General features: G+C 41.9%; 1 protein-coding gene and 1 long non-coding RNA gene across 5 annotated transcripts in view; one reads left to right on the forward strand and one right to left on the reverse strand.

Moving 5' to 3' along the window:
• Positions 1-16634, reverse strand: part of AFTPH (aftiphilin) — a 49578-nt gene extending 32944 nt beyond the window's left edge. For 3 of the 4 annotated variants that reach the window (XM_068153101.1, XM_068153100.1, XM_068153103.1), the window contains exons 1-2: positions 16442-16634; positions 1105-2890 (exon numbers count right to left, since the gene is read on the reverse strand). In XM_068153101.1, the coding sequence (XP_068009202.1) occupies positions 1105-2859 (1755 nt within the window). In that variant the 5' untranslated portion in view covers positions 2860-2890; positions 16442-16634. The remainder of the gene's footprint in view (positions 1-1104; positions 2891-16441) is intronic. The other variant, XM_068153102.1, reaches the window with a different exon arrangement.
• On the forward strand, positions 16614-19680 carry LOC137448530 (uncharacterized). Its single transcript, XR_010989123.1, has 3 exons — positions 16614-16807; positions 17044-18370; positions 18599-19680. It is a non-coding gene; the product is annotated as an uncharacterized lncRNA (long non-coding RNA).
• The last annotated feature ends 492 nt before the right edge of the window (positions 19681-20172 follow it).

The following is a 20172-nucleotide window of genomic DNA, read 5'->3' on the forward strand; positions in this document are numbered from 1 at the left end:
TTGTAAAAGCAGTAATTAAAAACTTATTAAAAACTAGAATAGAATAGACCAGGCTGGAAGAGACCTTCAAGATCATCCTGTCCAACCCATCAACCAATCCAACCCACCTAAACAACTAAACCATGGCACCAAGCACCCCATCAAGTTTCCTCCTGAACACCTCCAAGGATGGTGACTCCACCACCTCCCCAGGCAGCCCATTCCAATGGGCAATCACTCTCTCTGTATAGAACTTCTTCCTAACATCCAGCCTAAATAATTATGTATGAACAGGCACAGACCTCGAATTTGACTGGTGAAAAATCTTAAGGAGGAATTAATTGGGAATCACGACATGCCTACCAACCAGGGTGTGAGGGTAAGAAATAAACCTGTCCACTTCACCCTGCCCATAGCTCCCGAATAGAAATAGCTGCAGCTTTAAGAAATCAACAGTCCTGCATCTGTTATATTGCTGTAACATGGAGCTTCCCACAATTAATGTGGAACAGGGACTTATTTTAAAATAGCTTTTAAATGGTTAACTTCCCAGAAGGTAGAATACCAGGGAGAGGACTCTGTAGGTTGCATTTTATCGTGCTCTCTGCTTGAAGCAAATGAGTGAAGCTGTTTGCAAATCAAGTCGTCATCTTTAATCAGATTTTGAAAACAAGATAGTGATGAAAACATGAAAGTGATGAAAAACTTGGGGAACCAGCAATCTCAGTATTCAGTCACACCAGTATTTTATAAAATAGCAACATCAGAGCTGCCCCTCTAAGGTACTAAACTTTGAAGTAAAGGAAGAACAAGCTCTTAAATGTTTATGATAGCATATTCCTTTGATCAGTTTATGTACAGGACCACAACATAATTGTCAAAACAAATGGATACAAGTTCCAGTATACCCCTATAATTTTTCTGCAAGAAGTTCACAGCTCTGAAGATCCAAACTGCAAACATAACACGAGAGTTTCCTTACCAGCTTGTCACCCCACAAATTAAATCTCTCCCACAAGACAAACAAGGACTATTCAAACATTTGTTCAATGCAAAAGCAGGAACCAGGCAGAGCTGTATGCACAAGCACAGAACAAGAGTGAACAAAATCAAGGACACCCTTACCTGAACAGAAGGTGCTGGCTCTTGGGATTGCTTACTGGTAGTTCCTTGGGAAGATGCTAAAGCAAAATTATCAGTGGTGTGTAATACTGGCCCATCGATCCTGGCTGATGCCTCTGTCCTATGTGACTGCCACGTCTCTTTTCTGTGATGAGACTCACCAGCTTGCTCGTCTCCAAAGGCAGCCCAAGAACAGCTGTCTTTTTGTTCATCTTCAAAAGCATTCCAGTCTGTAGCCTGGTTACAACCTGCTGAACTGAAGTCTGCAAAGTCGTCAGAGTCCTGAAAATCAACACTCTCCTCTTGAGGTTTTGGCACTGTATCAAAGACTCCAAATTCACTGTTATCACCACTGTCTACCTCAGTAGTTTGCTGGAAGTCCAAGCCAGACGTTTTCCTGGTGGTATGACATTTTAAAATTTCAGCAGTCTCATTAAGTTCAGCTTGATCCAGCCTTGCTGGCTGCTGAGAAACAGTACTTGTGTCCCTGAATTCGCCAAATTCATCATTAGGTTCACTAATACATGCAGGCTGTTTGGAAGTTCCTTCTAAATCCAGAGCGCTTCTCGATTCTTGAGGGTCAACAAACATGGAAGATGCGCTGCTGACTGAACCAAAATCACCAAAATCATCATCATGCATGTTACTGCAAGCCACAACTTCAGCACTACTCCCACCATTCTTAAGATCTTCAGACTCATCCATTTTTTCTCCTGCAAGATCACAGCCTAGGTTTTGGATCTTATCAACCTTGATGTCCTCTGTTTCCAAAGAGTCATCAGGCCTAGTAAAATCTTTGCCATTCTCTATGCCATGTTGTCTTCTCTCACTGTGTTCTCCATTTTCAGTAGTGCATATTGAACTTCCAGTCATTTGAGAAATTGCAAATTCATTATCTTCCAGTGCTGAGCGACCCTGTTCACAAGGATTTTCTGAAATGCAAACCTCTTCTTCAGTATGAGTTACTCTGCTTATTCTGTTGTTCTCCTGAATGCTCAGAGAGTCTCTTTCATTAACAACACTGCATATGGTAGGTCCTGTTCCCTCTAAATGGATTGGTTTTTTATTTGAGAATGTAGCAAAATCAGCAAAGTCTTCACCTGAGCTAGGCATTGAGTTCAAATTTTGCTCAGTACTAAGGGCACTAACAGTTTTCAGTCCCTTTGGGTCACTGTCTAGATCTTCTATTCCCTGAGGATTTACAGGGTCTGATGCTGCAAATCCGTTTGTTAGAATCTCTAGACATGGAAGCTTCTCACCATTACACGCACCTGCTGGCTCAATCTGGCTCTCAACTGCTCTACCAGTTCTAACCGTGTGAGATGAAAACCCCTCCAATTTCCCAGTGCTGTCTCTTTGTTCCCCTCTTTTGTTTACATCTTCTAAAGCAGTACCCGAAGTTCTACACTTGGCTTTTTCTTTGCTGGTACTAGTAGCTGACATGTCAGGATATTCCTTAGTAAGAGTAGGAAGCTCTGCAATACAGTCTTTATCTTTAACATTTTTAACAGATGTGAAAGCTGCAATGCTAGCTACATTGTCAGAATAATCATGAAGTGGGATGAAATGGTTTGTGGGTATAAACTCTTCCTTTGGATGACCATAGTCTGGTGTATCAAAATCAGCAAAACCTACACCAGATGTGCTAACGCCAGCAAAACCTCCAAACTCTCCAAATTCATCTTCATCATCATCGTCAGCTCCATTGTCTAGTGGTGGAGGGGATGAGGAGTACATTCGAATAATATCTGGTTCCATTGTTTAGTTCCACTTCAGAGTTAATGTATTTCTGTAAGGGGGGAGAGGGAAAGCATATCAGAATTTGGCTAGCTTTGGTCATTTCATGTTTCTTGCTTTTACTGTTAGGCATTTTATTTCAAAAGCATGTGCATAAGTCGACGTTCATATTAGACAAGAGACATCCCCCAAACTCAGTTTCTAACCAATTGTTTCAGAATCACAAAATCATTTTGGTTGGAAAAGATCATCAAGTCCAACCATTCTCTAACTCTGCCAAGTCTGGAGCTAAACCATGTCCCTCAGCATCATATTTCTGCCTCTTTAAAATGCTTCCAGGGATGAGAATTCAGCCACCTCCCTGGGGACCCTGTTCCAGTGAAGAAGTTTCTTCTCATATTCAACTCAAGCCTCCCCTGGGGCAAATTGAGGCCATTTCCTCTTTTCCTATCACTTATTACTATGGAGAAGAGACCAACACCTACCTCAATGCAACGTCCTTTTAGGTAGTTGTAGGGCACAAGGAGGTCTCCCCTCAGCATCCTTTTCTCTAGGCTAAACAAGCCCAGTTCCCTCAGCCACTCCTCACAAAACCTGTTCTCCAGACCCTTCACCAGCTTCATTGCCCTTCTCTGGACCCACTCCAGCTTTAGTTTTAAGAAGTCACACAGAATCTACTGGGGACAATTTAAGTCTCCTGTTAAACTACTACATGATCATGCTCCCAGCAAACAGTCCTGAATCACCAGAGCATCAAACTCGTCTTGAGCTGTTGTGCAACACACCGATTGTTTTAACCCATCAATTCTCCACCTCCTGTCACCAGCAATTCATGAAATGTCCCTGGTCCACCTTTTACAACACTCATTTTCTGTGAGAAGCTGTGCAACAGAAATCCAAGCTACTTCATGGACTATGCCACCACTGTCACGTGCATAAGGCACCCTCAGTAGTGTAAAAGACTTTGAGGATGTTTCCGTAAGTTATGAAGCAGCAGAGGAAGGAAGTGCTGTTAAGAATCACTAGCTCTGATCTGCTGCCTTGCTGTTTCAAGTTTTTTTTCTACCAATTCATTGGTTGCTGTTACATCTTCTCATTCTTTGGATATCATAACTATGAGCCAAAAGGCTGTCTCCACAGCTGCTGCCACCAGTTTGCTTTTGTCTTATGAACTGCCAGTTGGGAAATGCCATAATGAGGCACCAGCAAAGCCTAGAGAAAAATAAACATCTTCATCAAAGCTTATTCGCAAAAGGAGAGAGGAACAAGATTACCTATGAAAAATTTAAACACAAATCACTAAATCACAAGGGGGGGGGAAGAAGGAAAGTAGTCCCATAGCCCAGATAAAATCCTTAATCTGTTTCTATCTTAACACTGCAAAGCATTGCAATAATATGCAAGGTATGGATAGAAAATTCTTTCCTAAAGAGTGTTCCTGGTTGCTTTCATTATTGCGTGTAATTAATGAAACAATTACTACTACTCTGTATGGATTCACAGTTGTACACATCACTTAACCAGTTCAGACTTTAGAGCCCTTCAACTGAGAGCTACACTTGAGCTCTTTCCATTCCAAATTACACTTGTCAGGAACAAACTGTAACAACAAGCATCATCTGCAGAAAGAGTGGAAACAACCTACATCACCAAGGATTTTAATTTCTAACCACCAGAGTAAACATGAACTTTACTAGTTCTGAAACTCAGATAAAGCCTAAGTCTTAACTTCCACACCTTTAGCAAACAACTTTGTGCCTAAAAGCAGCACACAAAAGGTTGTAGAAACAACAAACGAAGCTCTGCAGTTGTCCCTAAGGACAAGAGACCACATTGCTTGAGCCACACAACTCCCTTGGCATTTGCCAGGGAAGTCTGACACTTTCAAGGTGACTAACACACCTGCTTTGTTTGTTTGTTTGAATGTGCATTTTGCAGTTGCAAAAGCACGTAATGCTTATCACATGCAGACTGAAGACGACTGCATAGAAACTTTGTTTAGAATAAGTTGTCAACAAGCTCCCACATAGGCTTACTCACCACCAGCTGCTTAAGAAGGTGTTTGAGAGAAGAGCTTCACTTTGTTATCTCAAAGGCCTCATCTTTCAAGACCGCTTTTTTTTCTTTACATAAAGGTCTAGCAATTACTGTTTCATTTCACACATGAATGTAAAGATTCTTTCCAAGATGTCTGCAGAGTGCAACTTTGCATTCACACAGATTACTGAAGGAATGGGCTAGCAAGAACCCTCTGAAGTTCAATGGGGACAAGTGTAGGATCTTGCACTTGGGAATACAGAGCCTGGGATCCACCTGGCTGGAGAGAAGCCCTGTGGAAAGGGACCTGGGGATCCTGGTAGAGAAGATCAACATGAGGGAACAGTGCACTGCAGCTAAAAATACCAGCAGGATGCTAGGCTGCATCAAAAACGGCATCACCAACAGAGATACATAAATCACTGTCCCAGTCTGCTCAGCGCTCATCAGACCACACCTGGAGCACTGTGTTCAGTTTTGGCCCCCACTGTACAAAAAGGATGTGGAAAGGCTGGAAAGTGTCCAGTGAAGGGCCAGGAGAATTATCTGAAGACTGGAAGACCTGCCTTATCAGTAAAGGCTGAGAGAACTGCTCAGTCTTGAGAAGGGAAGGCTTAGGAGAGACCTTACCACCATTATACCAGTACATAAAGGTTGGCTACCAGGAGTATGGAGACTCCCTTTTTACAAGGAATCACATGAAAAAGACAAAGGACAATGGGCACAGGTTACTCCGGGGGAGATGCCAATTGGAATCCAAGATTAAACACCCAGATATGCAGCATACAACTGCTTTCTGAATGTTTTACTGCAGAGAGAGATCCAGGTGCTCCACACAAAGCCACGCCATGGTCAGTGGAAGTGCCAAGTTTATTATTTAGTGGGAAAAATAGTGGTTAGTTAGATACTGGTATATATTAGCTCTGTTTATCTCAAGACACCTTATCTTGGGGACAGCAGTATTTAAAGCTATAGAGGAGCTGGTTAAACAGGGAATGTCATTGTTTCTGGAATTCATGACTCAGAGTCAGGAATCAGCAGCTCTTTAGCAACACACTGACACAGAAAATCACATCGGCTGGGATGAGGGTCACACCCCTCCTCTAATTCTGGAAACGGGAAAGGATTTCTTAGGTTGATTTTTTGAGGTTTGTTTGGTAGGTTAGTTCAGTTGGTTGTTTTGTTGGGTGGTTTTTATTGTTTGGGGGGGGGGGGGGGGGGGGAACACACGTTATTTGGGGAGTTTGCTTAAATTGAATTCATTTATTTTTGTTTTAACAAATCAGCCCCTGTAACTAAATTTGAGTTCACCAGTCTCCAGCTAAATCTTAACAGGCAAAAGCACAAATTTATTAATAAAGCTCCTGGAGTTTAACAGGAAAATTCAGTTGACACAACTTTATCATCTTATCCAATGTGACAAAAGCTGAAAAGGCTGTAAAGGCAAGAAACTAATTGTAGAAAGAAACAAACAAAACCCCTCAACGTTACTTCAAGGACAGCACTGACTGAGTATCAACCTTCATCATCCCAGAAGAAAAAGATGCTTGAACAAAAACAATGGAATGGCTGGAAAGGAGGAAGGTGAAAACAAGAGCCTACTAAAACCACTCCTAATCAGGAGGGTAGGATAAGCACTTCCTTGATCAAGACCAAGCCCTATGATTGAACCCACTACAACCCCAACAGTAACTTAATCATAGGATTAGATTACTGTGTCCAGTTCTGTAACTCTATTGCAAGAAAGGTATGAATGTGCTACAATGTGTCCAGAGAAGGGCCATGAGAATGATCAGAGGGCTGGAGCACCTCTCCTGTGAAGACAGGCTGAGAGAGTTGGGGTTGTTCAGTCTGGAGAAGAGAGGGCTCTGAGAGACCTTATTGCAGCCATCCAGTATCTGAAGGGGCCTACAGGAAAGCTGGTGAGGGACTTTTTATGTCAGGTAGTGACAGGACTGGGGGGAATGGATGCAAGCTAGAGGAAGGGAGATTCAGATTAGATGTTAGGAAGAAGGTCTTCACCATAAGGATGATGAGACACTGGAACACATTGCCCATGGAAGTGGTGGAAGCCTCAGCCTTGGAATTTTTCAAGGCCAGGCTGGATGTGGCTCTGGCAACCTGATCTAGGGGGAAGTGTCCCTAGCCCATGGCAGGGGTTTTGGAACTAGATGGTCCCTTCCAACCCTGACAATTCTATGATTCTATAAGATGTTCTATTATTCATTAGGCAGAGATGTAAAAGCCCTCAAAAACATCTCTAAAGCCATTTAGAAAGAAAAGATTACAAACATAGAAGCTGACAGTTCTACAGCATGTTGATTTACATTGCAAAAAGAGACATATAACTAAACCCACAGAATTCTGAATCTCTGAGTATTACAATTACAGGTAGTGTATAAAACATGCTTAAGAAAGTCAAATGCTTGTGTGCTGACAGAAGTTGAAAGCCAAGAAGCTAACACATCTGATTTATAAACCAGGATTTAAGCCTCAAAGCTCCAATTTTATATACACACAGATGCATTTTATATACACACAGACAAGATCTAATCTGTCTGAATTTCTACTTTTGAAACTGTTTTAGAATAACCAATTCATGCAAGCAGCTATATTCAAGTAAAAAAGAGATTATACCTAGGCAGACCAGCTTCATCTCTCCCAGAAACCTTATTTTTATTGACAATTGATGAGAAGGGGAAGGAAAAACAGGAAACAGAAGTCTCAGATTAGTTTCCAACTCAAAAGCACCTAAAACCCTACAGCCCTGTACATAGACAATGACATCAAAGGATAATTTTGCTGTTTCAGTAATAAAGCAAATCCACATGTACTCCTACAGCTTCAAGTTTTTTAAACTTCTGAAAAGTACTTTGTTCAGCTGCAACTCTTTTGCATGGCTAAGAACTGCCAGCTCAGTGGTCTTCCTAGGTGACCATGGCTTTATGGGCAGGAATTAGATACAAGGGGATGTTGATAAGCCTCCTAATTTATGCATTATACATGTCAATATTACTTAAACTAAATTAAAATCCCACAGTCATCACAATTCAGACTAAACAATATAGGCAAACTAAAAAGTCAGGTTTTTTTTTTCCTGTATCTCAACTAAAAAGTTAGGGTTTTTCGCTCTCTCTCAAAGACATATCCTAACACTATGAATGACAGGTCTTGGGAAAAAAAACCCTCTGGACTTACCTACAATTTGTCTGTATGTCTCACCAAAAGTATTTGTGCTTTAGTTTTTATTCTTTTCAGGTTTATAGGCTTCCAGAAGTAGGCTTTCACTCAAGTTATGTGAAAGACCACATTTCTGTTTGCATTAGTGTAACTGCTTCATCATCACAAGATCCCATGCAAGAAATGCCAGCACAAATTAATTCTTAACTTCGCTGGACATATGTTCTCCATCTCAACAACTCTATCAATAACTTTCTTTTGTTGACCACTTAGTCTATTATTACCATAACTTCAGCTAAAAATAAATCAGGATAGTTGAGAAAATACTTTGAGGCAAGGATAACCTAGAAAAAAAAGACAGAATGTAGCACTCAAAAACTGAACCAGAGTCAAAGGAAACTCACCTAGAAGGCTCCTTTTCTTTATAGCTAACATTAAAAAGGGAGGCAAGGAATAAGAACAGTGGGGACAAGCACAGGACAAAGATAATACGAAGAGACTGCCTGCAGGCTGAAGCAGGCTTCCAAAGCCCAAACAAGTAGGAAGGTGTCTGATCATCTGAAAATTTTCTCCTCTATGGCAGAAGCTACAAGAGAAGAAACTTCCCTACATTTTTTCATTTCAAAGCACATCTCAAATGACACAGGGACCATTTGCACAACACATTGAGCAGAGTATTGTGCTATTGTAAGTTTCAATAACAGTTGTCAAAACAGGATCTGCAAGGACCATTACTTGTGCACTTAAAAACACCTGATCACAGGTTTGATAATCTACGTATTTAGTCAGTTTAATCTGTAAGAAGTGACTGTGTCAGCTGTATGGACTCAAGTATACATTTTTTCATAGAATTGTTTTGGTTGGAAAAAACCTTTAAGATCATAGAGTCCAACCAGCATCTAACTCCGCCAAGTCTGGAGCTAAACCATGTCCCTCAGAACCGTATCTCTACCTTTCTGAAACACCTCCAGGGATGGGGATTCAACCACCTCCCTGAGGAGCCTTTTCCAGTGCTTAAGAACTCTTTCAGTCAAGAAGTTCCTTTTAGTATCCTCCTCCCAGTACTTGTTACTAGGGAGAAGAGACCAACACCCACCTCACCTGGCTCCAACCTCCTTTCAAGTAGTTTTAGAGAGCAAGAAAGTCTCCCTTCAGCCTCTTTTTCTTCAGAATAGCAACCCTATGTCACCTATTTCTGGTGATGTTACAGCTGTACTTTAAAAACTAAAGCAAAAGAGCTCTAAAATGTATCAATCTGTGTTACATACGAGCATAAGGTTCTCATGTTCACACGATTTGATTGCTGTTTACAGAACTCAATACCACACTCAAAGTGCAACAAAAGGAAAAGATTCATACTGGTATTCCCCTTCCATTTGACTAATTAGTGATAATTTATTTTTTCAAATGGAACATAATCCCAATTCTCCCTGCAATATAAAAACAGCATGGGAATTTTGAGCCTTAATATAGTTTTCTTCAGAAAGAATTTCATTACAACTCCCCTTCTCGACTTCCAGAAGCGTTCCATCTGCCAGCCACAAGCTCTTGAACCACATTTGTTGTAATCCATTGGAACGTTAAGATGGTGAAAACCCACAGGTCCTACAGCACACCACCTTTGTTCATTAGTTCCTTCAGCTAATTCCCTCTTTGTTCATCATCTCAAATAGGGCCTAAAAGATGGAACTCTGGCTTCCTCTTTTGCAGTACTTCAGACCCAATTCAGACACATTTTTGCTCAAGACAGTAGGCTACATCACTTTCTAAAGCTGCTATTTCAAATGATCAGCCCAGAAAGGTGATTTAATTCAAAGCAGAACTTGAACAAATCTGTGATTTATATGCAGATTATTTTATCTTCCTTTTATCTCCCCTTCTTTTATGGAATTGGCTCCCAAACTGAAAGGTCAGCTATGATATGAACATGTACTTTTGCACACCCCTGAAAGAAGTTTTAAGCAAGTGAAAACCACCAATTTTTCAGCACACTATATAGTAAGGATCCTCCTTTGAAGAAAATGATAACAGTTTTCACTTGTGCATGATGAAGTGGCTACTTTGGTGATTTGTAACGGAACAACTCAGGTTTCTAGCATCAGATTAACAGAATTTAAGGGTTCCTGTTTAGACCAGATCGTTTTAGCCACAATTAGAGATTTATGTTGATATTAGTTTCATATTAAGAGTGATGATGGATTTCCATCACTTCCTCATGGCACGCAGTTGGGCTCACAGAATCACTGAACCACTTCTTTTAGAAAAGATCATTGAATCCAATCACTACCTACTTCTACCAAGTCTGGTGTTAAACTCTTTCAGTCAGAAAGTTTCATTTACTATCCAACCTAAATCTTCACTGGTACAATTTGAGGGCATTTCTTCTCATCCTATCACTTGTTACTAAGGAAGGAGAGACTAAGGCCTATCTCCTTTCACAAAGCTGTAGGTCTCCCCTCAGCTTCTTTTTCTTCAGATTACACAACCCCAGTCCCCTCAGTTGTTCCTCACAAGACCTGTTCCCCAGACCCTTTACCAGCTTCTCCAGACCTGCTCCAGCACCTCAATGTCCTTCTTTCAGTGAGGGACCCAAAACTGAATCCAGGACTCAAGGTATGGCCTCACCAGTGCTGAGTTCAGAGAAACAATCACTTCTCTGGACCTGCTTGTCACACTATTTGTGTTGGGCAACATTTTCCAGGAAAAAAAACCAGCAAACAAAACACCACAACAAAACAAAGCCTGCACCAACTATGTTGCTTTCAGATGCTGAAAACACTAGTCAACTTCTTGCTTTCACATGGTTTTCTTGTATTCATTCTTTGATATTCATTATGAAGGAATTTAATGAACTTCAGCATCATAAAAGGAAGACCACTGTTAAACACATACTAGAAATGCCATTTGCCAACACACAATGGCATTTTACTTTGAAGTAAAAAATAAAATTGCATATTAATTAGGTAAGATTCAATTGTGTTACTGCAAGTTTAAACCTCATTTCTAAGGTCACGGGAATTTAAGACTGTGACTTGGGCTAATTTAAAACACTCAAAAGATGAGAGAGAACAGAAATCAGTACTGACAGAAAAGATAGTAGTAGCTGACTTAAGTTCTGACAGGGCAAGGGTTTGGAAAGACAAAATGCATATCCTTCTTTTATCTGAAGTCACTCTAAAAGACTGTCAAGCCAGGGTATCATATTATTTGCTTGCAGTAAATAGGGAACAGTATCTGCTTTCCTCATACACAGATCACATCCCTCTTCATTGCCTTTTCACAGGCTAATAGTAACAGTCTAACAAAGACACAGCAGCAAAGAGAACAATGTAATTACAGAACACAAAAGCAGGTATAAATAGCTCCTTCTCTGCCTATCTTCTAAAGAAACACTTGAAATAGCATGTTTGGCTCTTACATAAGACCTAGAAAAATGAGAGGCCATAAACAAAGAGTAACTAAAGAAATACTCCAGGTACCTAAATTCAAAGAATAAAACTCCTTGTTGAGCAGAATGGAGCAGAAGGGAGCCTTTAACTTAAGATAAAACACTAGCAAAGCAATGGATAACCTCTCAGCTGTGGATTATTCTGAAAGCAAAGCTGAGTTAAGCAAACCATCACTTAAAGCATGAAGAAAAGAATAGAATTAGAAATGGAAAGACCAAGATCTCTGTGACAGAATCAGCAATGTTACTGTACAATGTACAGCAAGGAGATGCATTCAAGTCATTAGGTGCTAGCACCTGATCCTTCCGAGAACATTTAACTTCTACAGCAAGGGAATTCCTCAAGTGGATATCAAAAGAACTACAGTAAGTCCCAGATTCAGGCTCTTCATTACAGTAGAATGATGGCTGTCAGCAGTGAAAGCTGTCCTCTTCTAACTTTGCCTATTCCTTGGCTTATGAACAAGGGAAAAACAGATTTACAGTCTTTCTGCATCTGAGAACTTACTTGTAGAAGGGCCATTCCAAGTGAGGTGAGCCTGCCTGTTAAAATAGCATTTCTGTAACCTAAATCCACTCTGGAGAGAATCATTGTCCTAGCTGAAGTCAGTATGTTCTTAAATTGTTTTAATAATCTGGTTAAAAAAAAACCAAACAACAAAAGTAAGCTTAACAACAAACAAAACACAGCAAGAAAAATATTTACTTCAGAAAGCTTCTGAGAAACCAATGCTTTCGATTTTCAGTCTAATGCTGCCACAGCCAAAAGGTCCATTACTCAAAGCAAGAGTTTCAGAACATTTTTTTTCCCCACTTGGACATATATGAGTTGAGGAAAAAAAATGCTCTCCATTTCCAATAAGGCAAATGTCTCTAAGCTTTATTTCTTATTACCCAACGTTTGGAGTTAATGAATACCACTGTACATTTCTGTGGTTTCTCAGGCAACTCCTTCATCGTGCCCTTCTGCCCTACCCAGGCCAGCAATAAACACCAGGCATCAGAGAATCCAGCCTACACAAGATTATTTGACAGTGCCTCTCTTCCTCTCATCCCTGACAATACAGGAAGGTTAAGACGAGTGGCACTACGGGAAGACACACAGGTGGCACAAATGTGAAATTTAAACAGATCTGGAATAGAGGTGTCTTCCTTTAAATCTTCACAGAGTCACAAAAACATTCAGGATCAAAGAGACCCTCAGGATCACCAAGTCCAACTGATAACTCTACTCTACAAAGTTCACCCCCTAAACCATATCCCCAAGCACCACATCCAAACAACCTTTAAACACATCTAGGGTTGGTGACTCAACCACCTCTCTGGGCAGCTCTTCTTACATAAAGAAGCAGTCAAGCATGTACTTTCAGTAGTTGTGCCATTCCACTTCTTATTTCCTTGTGGCTTAGCTATGGAATCAAAGGAACATTTGGAAAATATTGATTTAAATCTTGTGTGGGTTCACTAAACTCTTTTTTGCTGTTGTTGTTTTAATCAAGAATAGCACAATGTTCTCAAAAATAGAGAGACCAGCTTATTTTTATAAAGTCACTACAAGCAAAAGAAAAAAATAGAAAAAAAATGTTTCAGCTCCAAGTCTGCTGATTTGCTTTAACATCTGCAGGTACTTTACCTAAGCCCATAAACAATGGGGGAAATGTTATAAACAACAAGCATGGCTTTCATTCATACAAACATGTTTGGCTGGTATAAAATCTGGCTCTGCAAGAACACAATATTTGTGTCCCATGTAGAGGACATATCCACACAAAGTGTAAAGACAGCTGTCATAGGTAACACATAACTGGGATATTTGTGTTGTTCTAATGTCTTAAATTCCTTTTGGAACAGTTTTCAACTCAAGTAAGTAAACTTATTTCTGGATGTTACCCTGAGATGTTAGCTGGGAACCTTTGCTAAATTAAGATGAAAAGATGTTGGATTAGCAAGTATTAGAACTAGATTACCTCAGGTCAAGTGTTCTGAGAGATTTCTTTAGCCAGCAGTATGCCTTCCATTCAAAACCTTGCAAATTTCCCATAGACTACAGGAAAGAGCAGATTACAGCTGCTCAGCACTCTTCCCGGAAAGATTGTCCCACAACCTGGTGGAGGAAACAGCTGCACAGAGAGAACAACCACAGCTCCTCCTTCCATTATTGCAAACTTCTGCTTGTTTGGAAGTGAATGGATCTCTTCTTCAACATGCAGAAAACAAGTAGGTAAGAAATAAAACTTCTGAAGCAAGTTAAGCACACTTAGAAAGAACAGGCTTACATTATTCATCATTTATCCCACCTATATTAAATACTCCATACAGGAGAGCCACCTAATACTCCAAAGGATAAAATTAATTTTCCATCATTATTTCCATAGGTAAATGAACCTGAGGTTTCATATTTCCTTCCTCCTAGTACCTACTTTCTAAGAAAGTGAAGAAAAGATTTGCCTTCCTTGTGATTCTAAACCAAATCCAAATCATTTACCTTATGGAAACAAACTAGATACATCATCTTGCAACTCGTACTGATACAGCAAGAGTCCTTGCAATATCAGTCCAAAACTTTAATTGTTAAAGACATTAACTAGCATAGAAGAAAAATCTACTGAAAATGAGACTGTCAGTTTTCAAACAAGGCACACCTCAAGGCATTTTTGTGTGCACAGGAGCAGCTCACACTGTGTTTTCTGCACAGAGGTAAAATAAAATTAACAGAATATTTCTGAAACCTAGCAACCAGTAAGATCTAAGGCACTCCTCTTAAGAGGTCTATCCAGAAAAGTTAAGAGTATTTTGAATCCCCACAAAAAGGTTAGCATGTCATTACACAGAAAGGTTCACAAAAGAGTTTAAATTGTCAAGCAGTACAATAGCACAGAAAGGAATGAACATTTTGTCAGAAAAGATAATGAGCATCTGAAAGAAGATTATGCTGCTAAGTGGTGAAAACGACTAGATCTACCATCAGTTTCTTTACTGCTGGGTTTCCAATTGATACCACTACATATGTGCAAGGAGAGCGCTATGAATATTTCAAGAGGAAAGGCTAGAGTTGACAGAAGTCCAACTAAGCTGTTCTATTATTTCCACTGTGAAAGACAAGTCTTTTCAAAGTATGGAAAGTTTAAGAATACTTTATGTAATGAGGGTGTTAAAATGCTTGCATCGACTTAGTAAGTTGCTAAAGAAATCTTTTAAGTATAAATGTAAGATCACATGCTGCCTTCCTCAACAGAAATATGCAACACAAATACAATTCACTGCATATCTCTCTGAACTTTATAGACTATTAAAACCCTTCACAAAACAAAGCCACGATCCAAGCACAAACCAAACCAACAAACAACCAGGCAGCACAAACTGATCCGCTGAGGCCAAGATCCTTCAACTGCTTACTTATAAACAAATTAAGGAAGTAAAAAGAAGAGGTCATACTTTCACGTGACCCGAGAAGGTCATACAACATGTACTTTACGCAAACATCATGTGGAATGGAAACACCTTAACAGTATTAGCTTTTCTGAAGACCCTTTACTTAACAGTTAATTTGTATTTTTAAGTTTAAATGCTCAGATCCTCAAATTTATGCTATTTCTTTTCTTCTCTGTGAAAAAGAAGGTTTCAAAGCAACCCCAAATTAACCAACCACACGTATTTCACCTCTTCCCCTGTCTCTTCCAATTAGTGTTCTATTCCTTCAGGTGCAGCCCAAACTTTAGGAAGAGGACCTAACACGCTAGCTGTATGAGCACACACACCAACTTCTGTGTGTGCCAACAATGCAACATAATGTTTTCATGTTTACAGCAGGCTGTTTTCCAAGTCTAGCTGACAGGTCCAGAGAATAAAACAAGGACAAATATTTTTATGTTTGTTCAACCTCCAAGAGCCAGCCCAGTTCAAAACCGGCATACATCAAACTCTCTTTACCACAAACCCCTAATGAAGCATATTATGCCATAAACTATGCATGAAAACAAAACTTAAATGATCAACACCGTGCAGCTCTTGTCAACAATGCTTCTTCTACACACTCCATTCATTTGCCAACTGAGGTTTGCTTTAAAAGGAGCATTGAAATTCTGAAGGCTTCCATTCCTGTGCTGGAGCTGGATGGAAGGGGCTGTCACTATCAAGAAGGCAACTTACTGACTCAAGGAGTAAACCTTTAAGGAACTGTTTTCTCCAAGAAAAAATAATATTTTGGTTCATCAGGTAAGCACTTATACTAACAAACTTAATTGTCAGGGCCTCAGAAGCATTTCAGAAATTTTGTCCCATTTTAGAATAGCGGGTCGCCTTCTGAAAAATAAAATCTCTGCTTTAGCGTGTCATCTCCAGGTGCATTTGGCAGCTGACACACTTTAAGCACCTCAAGAAAGGAACAAAGCTTATCAGGAAAAACCAAGCACACGGAACAGCTTAACTTTTTGCACGGCACAGCCGAGCCCTCCCTTCCAGTCGCGACCCCACTAACCCCACAGCGCCGCGCGGCACTCCCCACAGGCCGGCTGCCACCCCGCCCGGAACTGCCACGGGACACCGCCTGCTGCAAGGAGCGGCACAACCCCCTTCGGCCCCCACCCGGGGCCCACCGCCTAAGGACAAAGCCTCCCAGCTGCGAGGCCGGCCATGCCGCGGCCCGTGCCCTCAGGAGAAGGCGCCTCAGAGAGGAGGAGCGCTGAGACTTCACCCCCCTGCCCAGCCCTCCCGCCTGGAAGGGTGGCCCGGCCCCGCCGCCCTTCCCCGAGGATGGAGGAGGGAGGAAGGAAGGAAAGCGCGATGCTCTGCAAGGCCCCAGTCACTGCAGGCACTGCAGGTGAAGCCCTAAGGGGGTCCCCACCAGCCACCGCGGGCCAGGGGGTGCCCTTGCCCGGCCAGGCCCGGAGGAAACGAGCCGCCCCCCCGCTAGGCGGTAGCAGCGGCGCCGTCTCTTACCTGCGGGCTGCGCGGGGGGCGGCAGGGCCCGGGTGGGCATGGCGGCGGGCGGGGCGGGGAGGGAAGGGGAAGGAAGGGAAGGGGAGAAGGGACGCGGCCGGTTATCTGAGGCCTCCCGCGGCAACCGCCATCGAAGGGGAACCCATGTCACGGCGACAGGAACCGCGTCGCTGTAGCCCAGCCCCCTCCCAGCGGCCACCACCTCCTGCTTCGCCGCCGCCCACTTGGCCTCCCGGCAGGCACCGCACCGTATAACAGCGAGTCGCGTCATTTCCAGCGGTGGCCAGCGGGGCGGGCACATACATAAATAAACAAACAAACAGGCGCGAAACAACGCTGCTGCGGTGAGAGCTATCCCTACTCTAGGTAAGGGAGACAGTAGTTTCGTCTTGTAGCCGCCATCTTAAGTGCTGGCAGGCCGATTCCACCGCGGCAGCGCGGCCATCTTGGACCAGGGGCGATGTTGTGAGGGGCGATGCCGTGAGGGACTCCGCGGCAGGAAGCGTGCAGCGCTGGGCTGCGGTGTTTTCCGTTCCCTGGCGTAGGCAATATGAGAGTTTTTTATTTAGTTAGTTATAATTTTTTTTTTCTTTTCCTCACAGCGGTGGCGTGTGGGTTGCGCCAGGTGAAGCCCTGCGCAGGGATCCTGTGAGGGATCCCATGAGCAAACCGGGGCTGTGCAGGTGTTCTGCCCGCGCAGAAAGAGCGAAAAGAGGCGGTCACGTTAAAACAAACAAACCAACAAACACCACACAACCGACAACAACAGAACATCCAGAAACGGGGAGTACGGGGCGAATCCCCCCTTGCCGCTGGCCGTCGGTGCAGGGAGGTGGTGGGAGAGCTGGCGGCAGAGGCGCTGTGGTACGGACAGCGCCGGAGGAAGGACCTGGCTGAGCTTCTCTGCCGACAACGGGACCGTGGCTATACCGCTGCTTGTGGGAGAGCTTCACTTCCAGTTTATGAGCGTTAGGTGAATAGTTCTGCATAGGATATTGGTTATTGCGAAGTGTGAGCCGGGCAGTAATCCGATCCTATTTGATCCCGCAATCCTGTTTCCGAACCCACCTCTTTAACAGGTTGCCATACTACTATTCGACTTAGGATGTCTCACTGTGACCACGAGGAAAGTTTCTTCAACTTCACAGTTACCAAACCGCAGGTGGATAGACTCCCTGAGGTCCTGTCTGAATTGCTCGTAAAGCTCAGCTTGTAGGCAATGGAGTCTGCCACAGCTGCTACCTTCAAAGTGCAGCTTGAGACAAATTTGTCTCTGGAAAAAGATTCCTATGTGCATACCCTTCCTAGGGAAGCTGTGTACGTAAACCAGCTCCAAGTGCAACACCAGTCAAATCATCCCTTTGTCAAACTGACATTTTTAACAGTTTTGTTTGCTTCTTGGTTGTGCAAATCCTATATAAAGAGTAGAAAGTCAAAAAGGCATACAGAGAAATAAATTTAAAAATAATATTTTATAGTTACATAATTATTTTAGTTGCTCTTTTTTTCCCCCAAGGAGAACAAGTAGACGATGATCTGACCTCATAGGTGACAAGAACAGTGTACAGCAAAACCACTAACTGAAGCCATGGGAAATAACACCACAGGCATGCTTCTGGTTTTCAAATTTTATGTATTTATTGTGTGCTACCTTTTTACACTGAATATTGACAGAAATGCCATCAAAGTCCTAAAAAATACACAAGTAAGGTTTCAAGTGATGGGCAAAGCCTGTCATTCGTCCCTTGAAAGTAGCAAACTGAACACTGCACAGCAGTTACAAGATTCTGGCAAATTGTAATAAGAAAATAGTGATCAAAGTGTAATATCAAAGCTTTGTTCTTACAGAGGCTTAAGCACATGTTTAAACAGTACTTTGGCTGAGGAAGGCTTAAAACGAGATTATTCACAGACCTCTTCATGCTTGAGGTAGGTTTGCTGAATAAAAAATGCCTGGAATGCATTTAAGAGTAATTATGATTAATCTGCTAATTTAATAAACAATACAAGGCCTTTGGGAAGCATGGGGAAATTATTTTGTTAGTACAATGTTTCTGTTGCTATAGGAATCCTGTTAGAGCATCTGAAGGTAATCATAAGTGACAAGCTGTGTGAGTACTACGTTCTGCCGCCTGATGGTTCTTTTCTTCGTTTCAGCTTAGTATCAGCAATACAGTGTAAAACTCGGGCTGGCCTGGCAGGACAGAAGCAGTAAAGGAATTGAAAGGTAGGGCAATTTCTCAGTCAAAGATACTTGATCTTCACTAAGTGTACAAGAATGTGGTTTAGGAAGCATAAAGCTGCAGAGAAGAATCTGTAAAAGCCATGAAACACTTTGATGTAAAGCAATAGACAAACTAGATTGTTTCTTCTCACATCTGGCAGTTCAGGGGCACAAAGTATACCTCAGTGAGTGGTATTAGTCTATGAAGAATTGTTTCCCATTCCAGCTGTGTTTAGTCATTCGCCACTAGCATTAATCATTCTTAGGGCAGCATTGTAAGTTAAGTAGAGAAGGTAAATTAATAATTCTCTTATGCAGCTGGTGTATTAATGATTGGAGTGAGCATATGGAATAAGCACGCTGCCCATGAACTCCCTAGAACAGCACCCTAAACCAAACAAAAGCAAAGCCCATTTGTAGAAAAGACCAAAGCCATAAGCACAAACAAAGCCCTTTTGTGGAAAAGACCAAAGCTATAAGCACAACCATGTACTGCAGGAAGAAAGAGAGAAAGATGGAGAGTGTGAGTAATTAGGTCCTAGAATAAATGAAAATCTCTCAAATATTACTCCCAGGTGATTTGACTCCTATCCAAAGCTACAGAGAAAGGCAAAAAAAAAACCACTGCTGATGGTCCCTGCCAGTTTGACCAGGGGAAAATCTCCTTCTCTTGGTGCTATTTGGTAGCTTCTAAGACCAGAAGCTTTAATGAGTGTGCAGTTGTGAATTTGTAAAATTCATTGCACTTGAATGCAGGATCAAATGGGCAATAATCATTCCACATGGAAAATAAAAAAACAACCCCCCCCAAACCCAACCAAAACCCAACAACAACAAAAAAAAGAAGGTCATCTTCACTTAGGCATAGTGTGAATGATTGACAAGATGTGTGGGATTTCTGTAGTCATTCCTGCATAAGCTTTGGTGGTTGAAGCAGATTACATTTGCTTACGAAGGCAGACTGACTCTTTATAATAGCATTAGCCATATTATGTATTAGTTCTGTGAAATGGAACCCATGGGTTACAACATGAATTTCAAGGTTGTGTTTTCAACATAGGAAAAGCTTCCTTTTCAGAATGATGTGGATTGCAAAGGCTGTGTATCATTCAGAGATTATTCTAGGGTGGTGGTGGGGCCATGTTCAAATAGATGGTGATGGTTGGGGCTTTTTGGAAGCTATTTCTTTTTTTCTTACTGGTGAAAAACTGTTGTAATTTTGAGACCATCTCAATGTGAAGCCTCTCTGCGTAATGCAATAGAGATTTTAAATCTGGTCATAGTAAGTTGGAGGTCCAGCCTTGACTTGTTAGCGACAGCAAAGCAGCTTTGTCAGTCACTGCTGCCGAGTCCTAAACGGTCAGGAGAGGGCGCAGCCTTCTTAGAAGTCTCGGAGTAAAAGTGGTTTGCCATGGTGACTCGGAAAGGCTGTGTCCCAAAAATCTGCATGGGCTGGAATACAGAATACAGAATTAAGCAGGTTAGAAAAGACCTTCAAGATCATCGA

The sequence above is a fragment of the Melanerpes formicivorus genome, unplaced genomic scaffold (assembly GCF_026170545.1).
Source record: "Melanerpes formicivorus ecotype bairdi unplaced genomic scaffold, bMelFor1.0.p_v2 SCAF_25, whole genome shotgun sequence".
Lineage (NCBI taxonomy): Eukaryota > Metazoa > Chordata > Aves > Piciformes > Picidae > Melanerpes > Melanerpes formicivorus.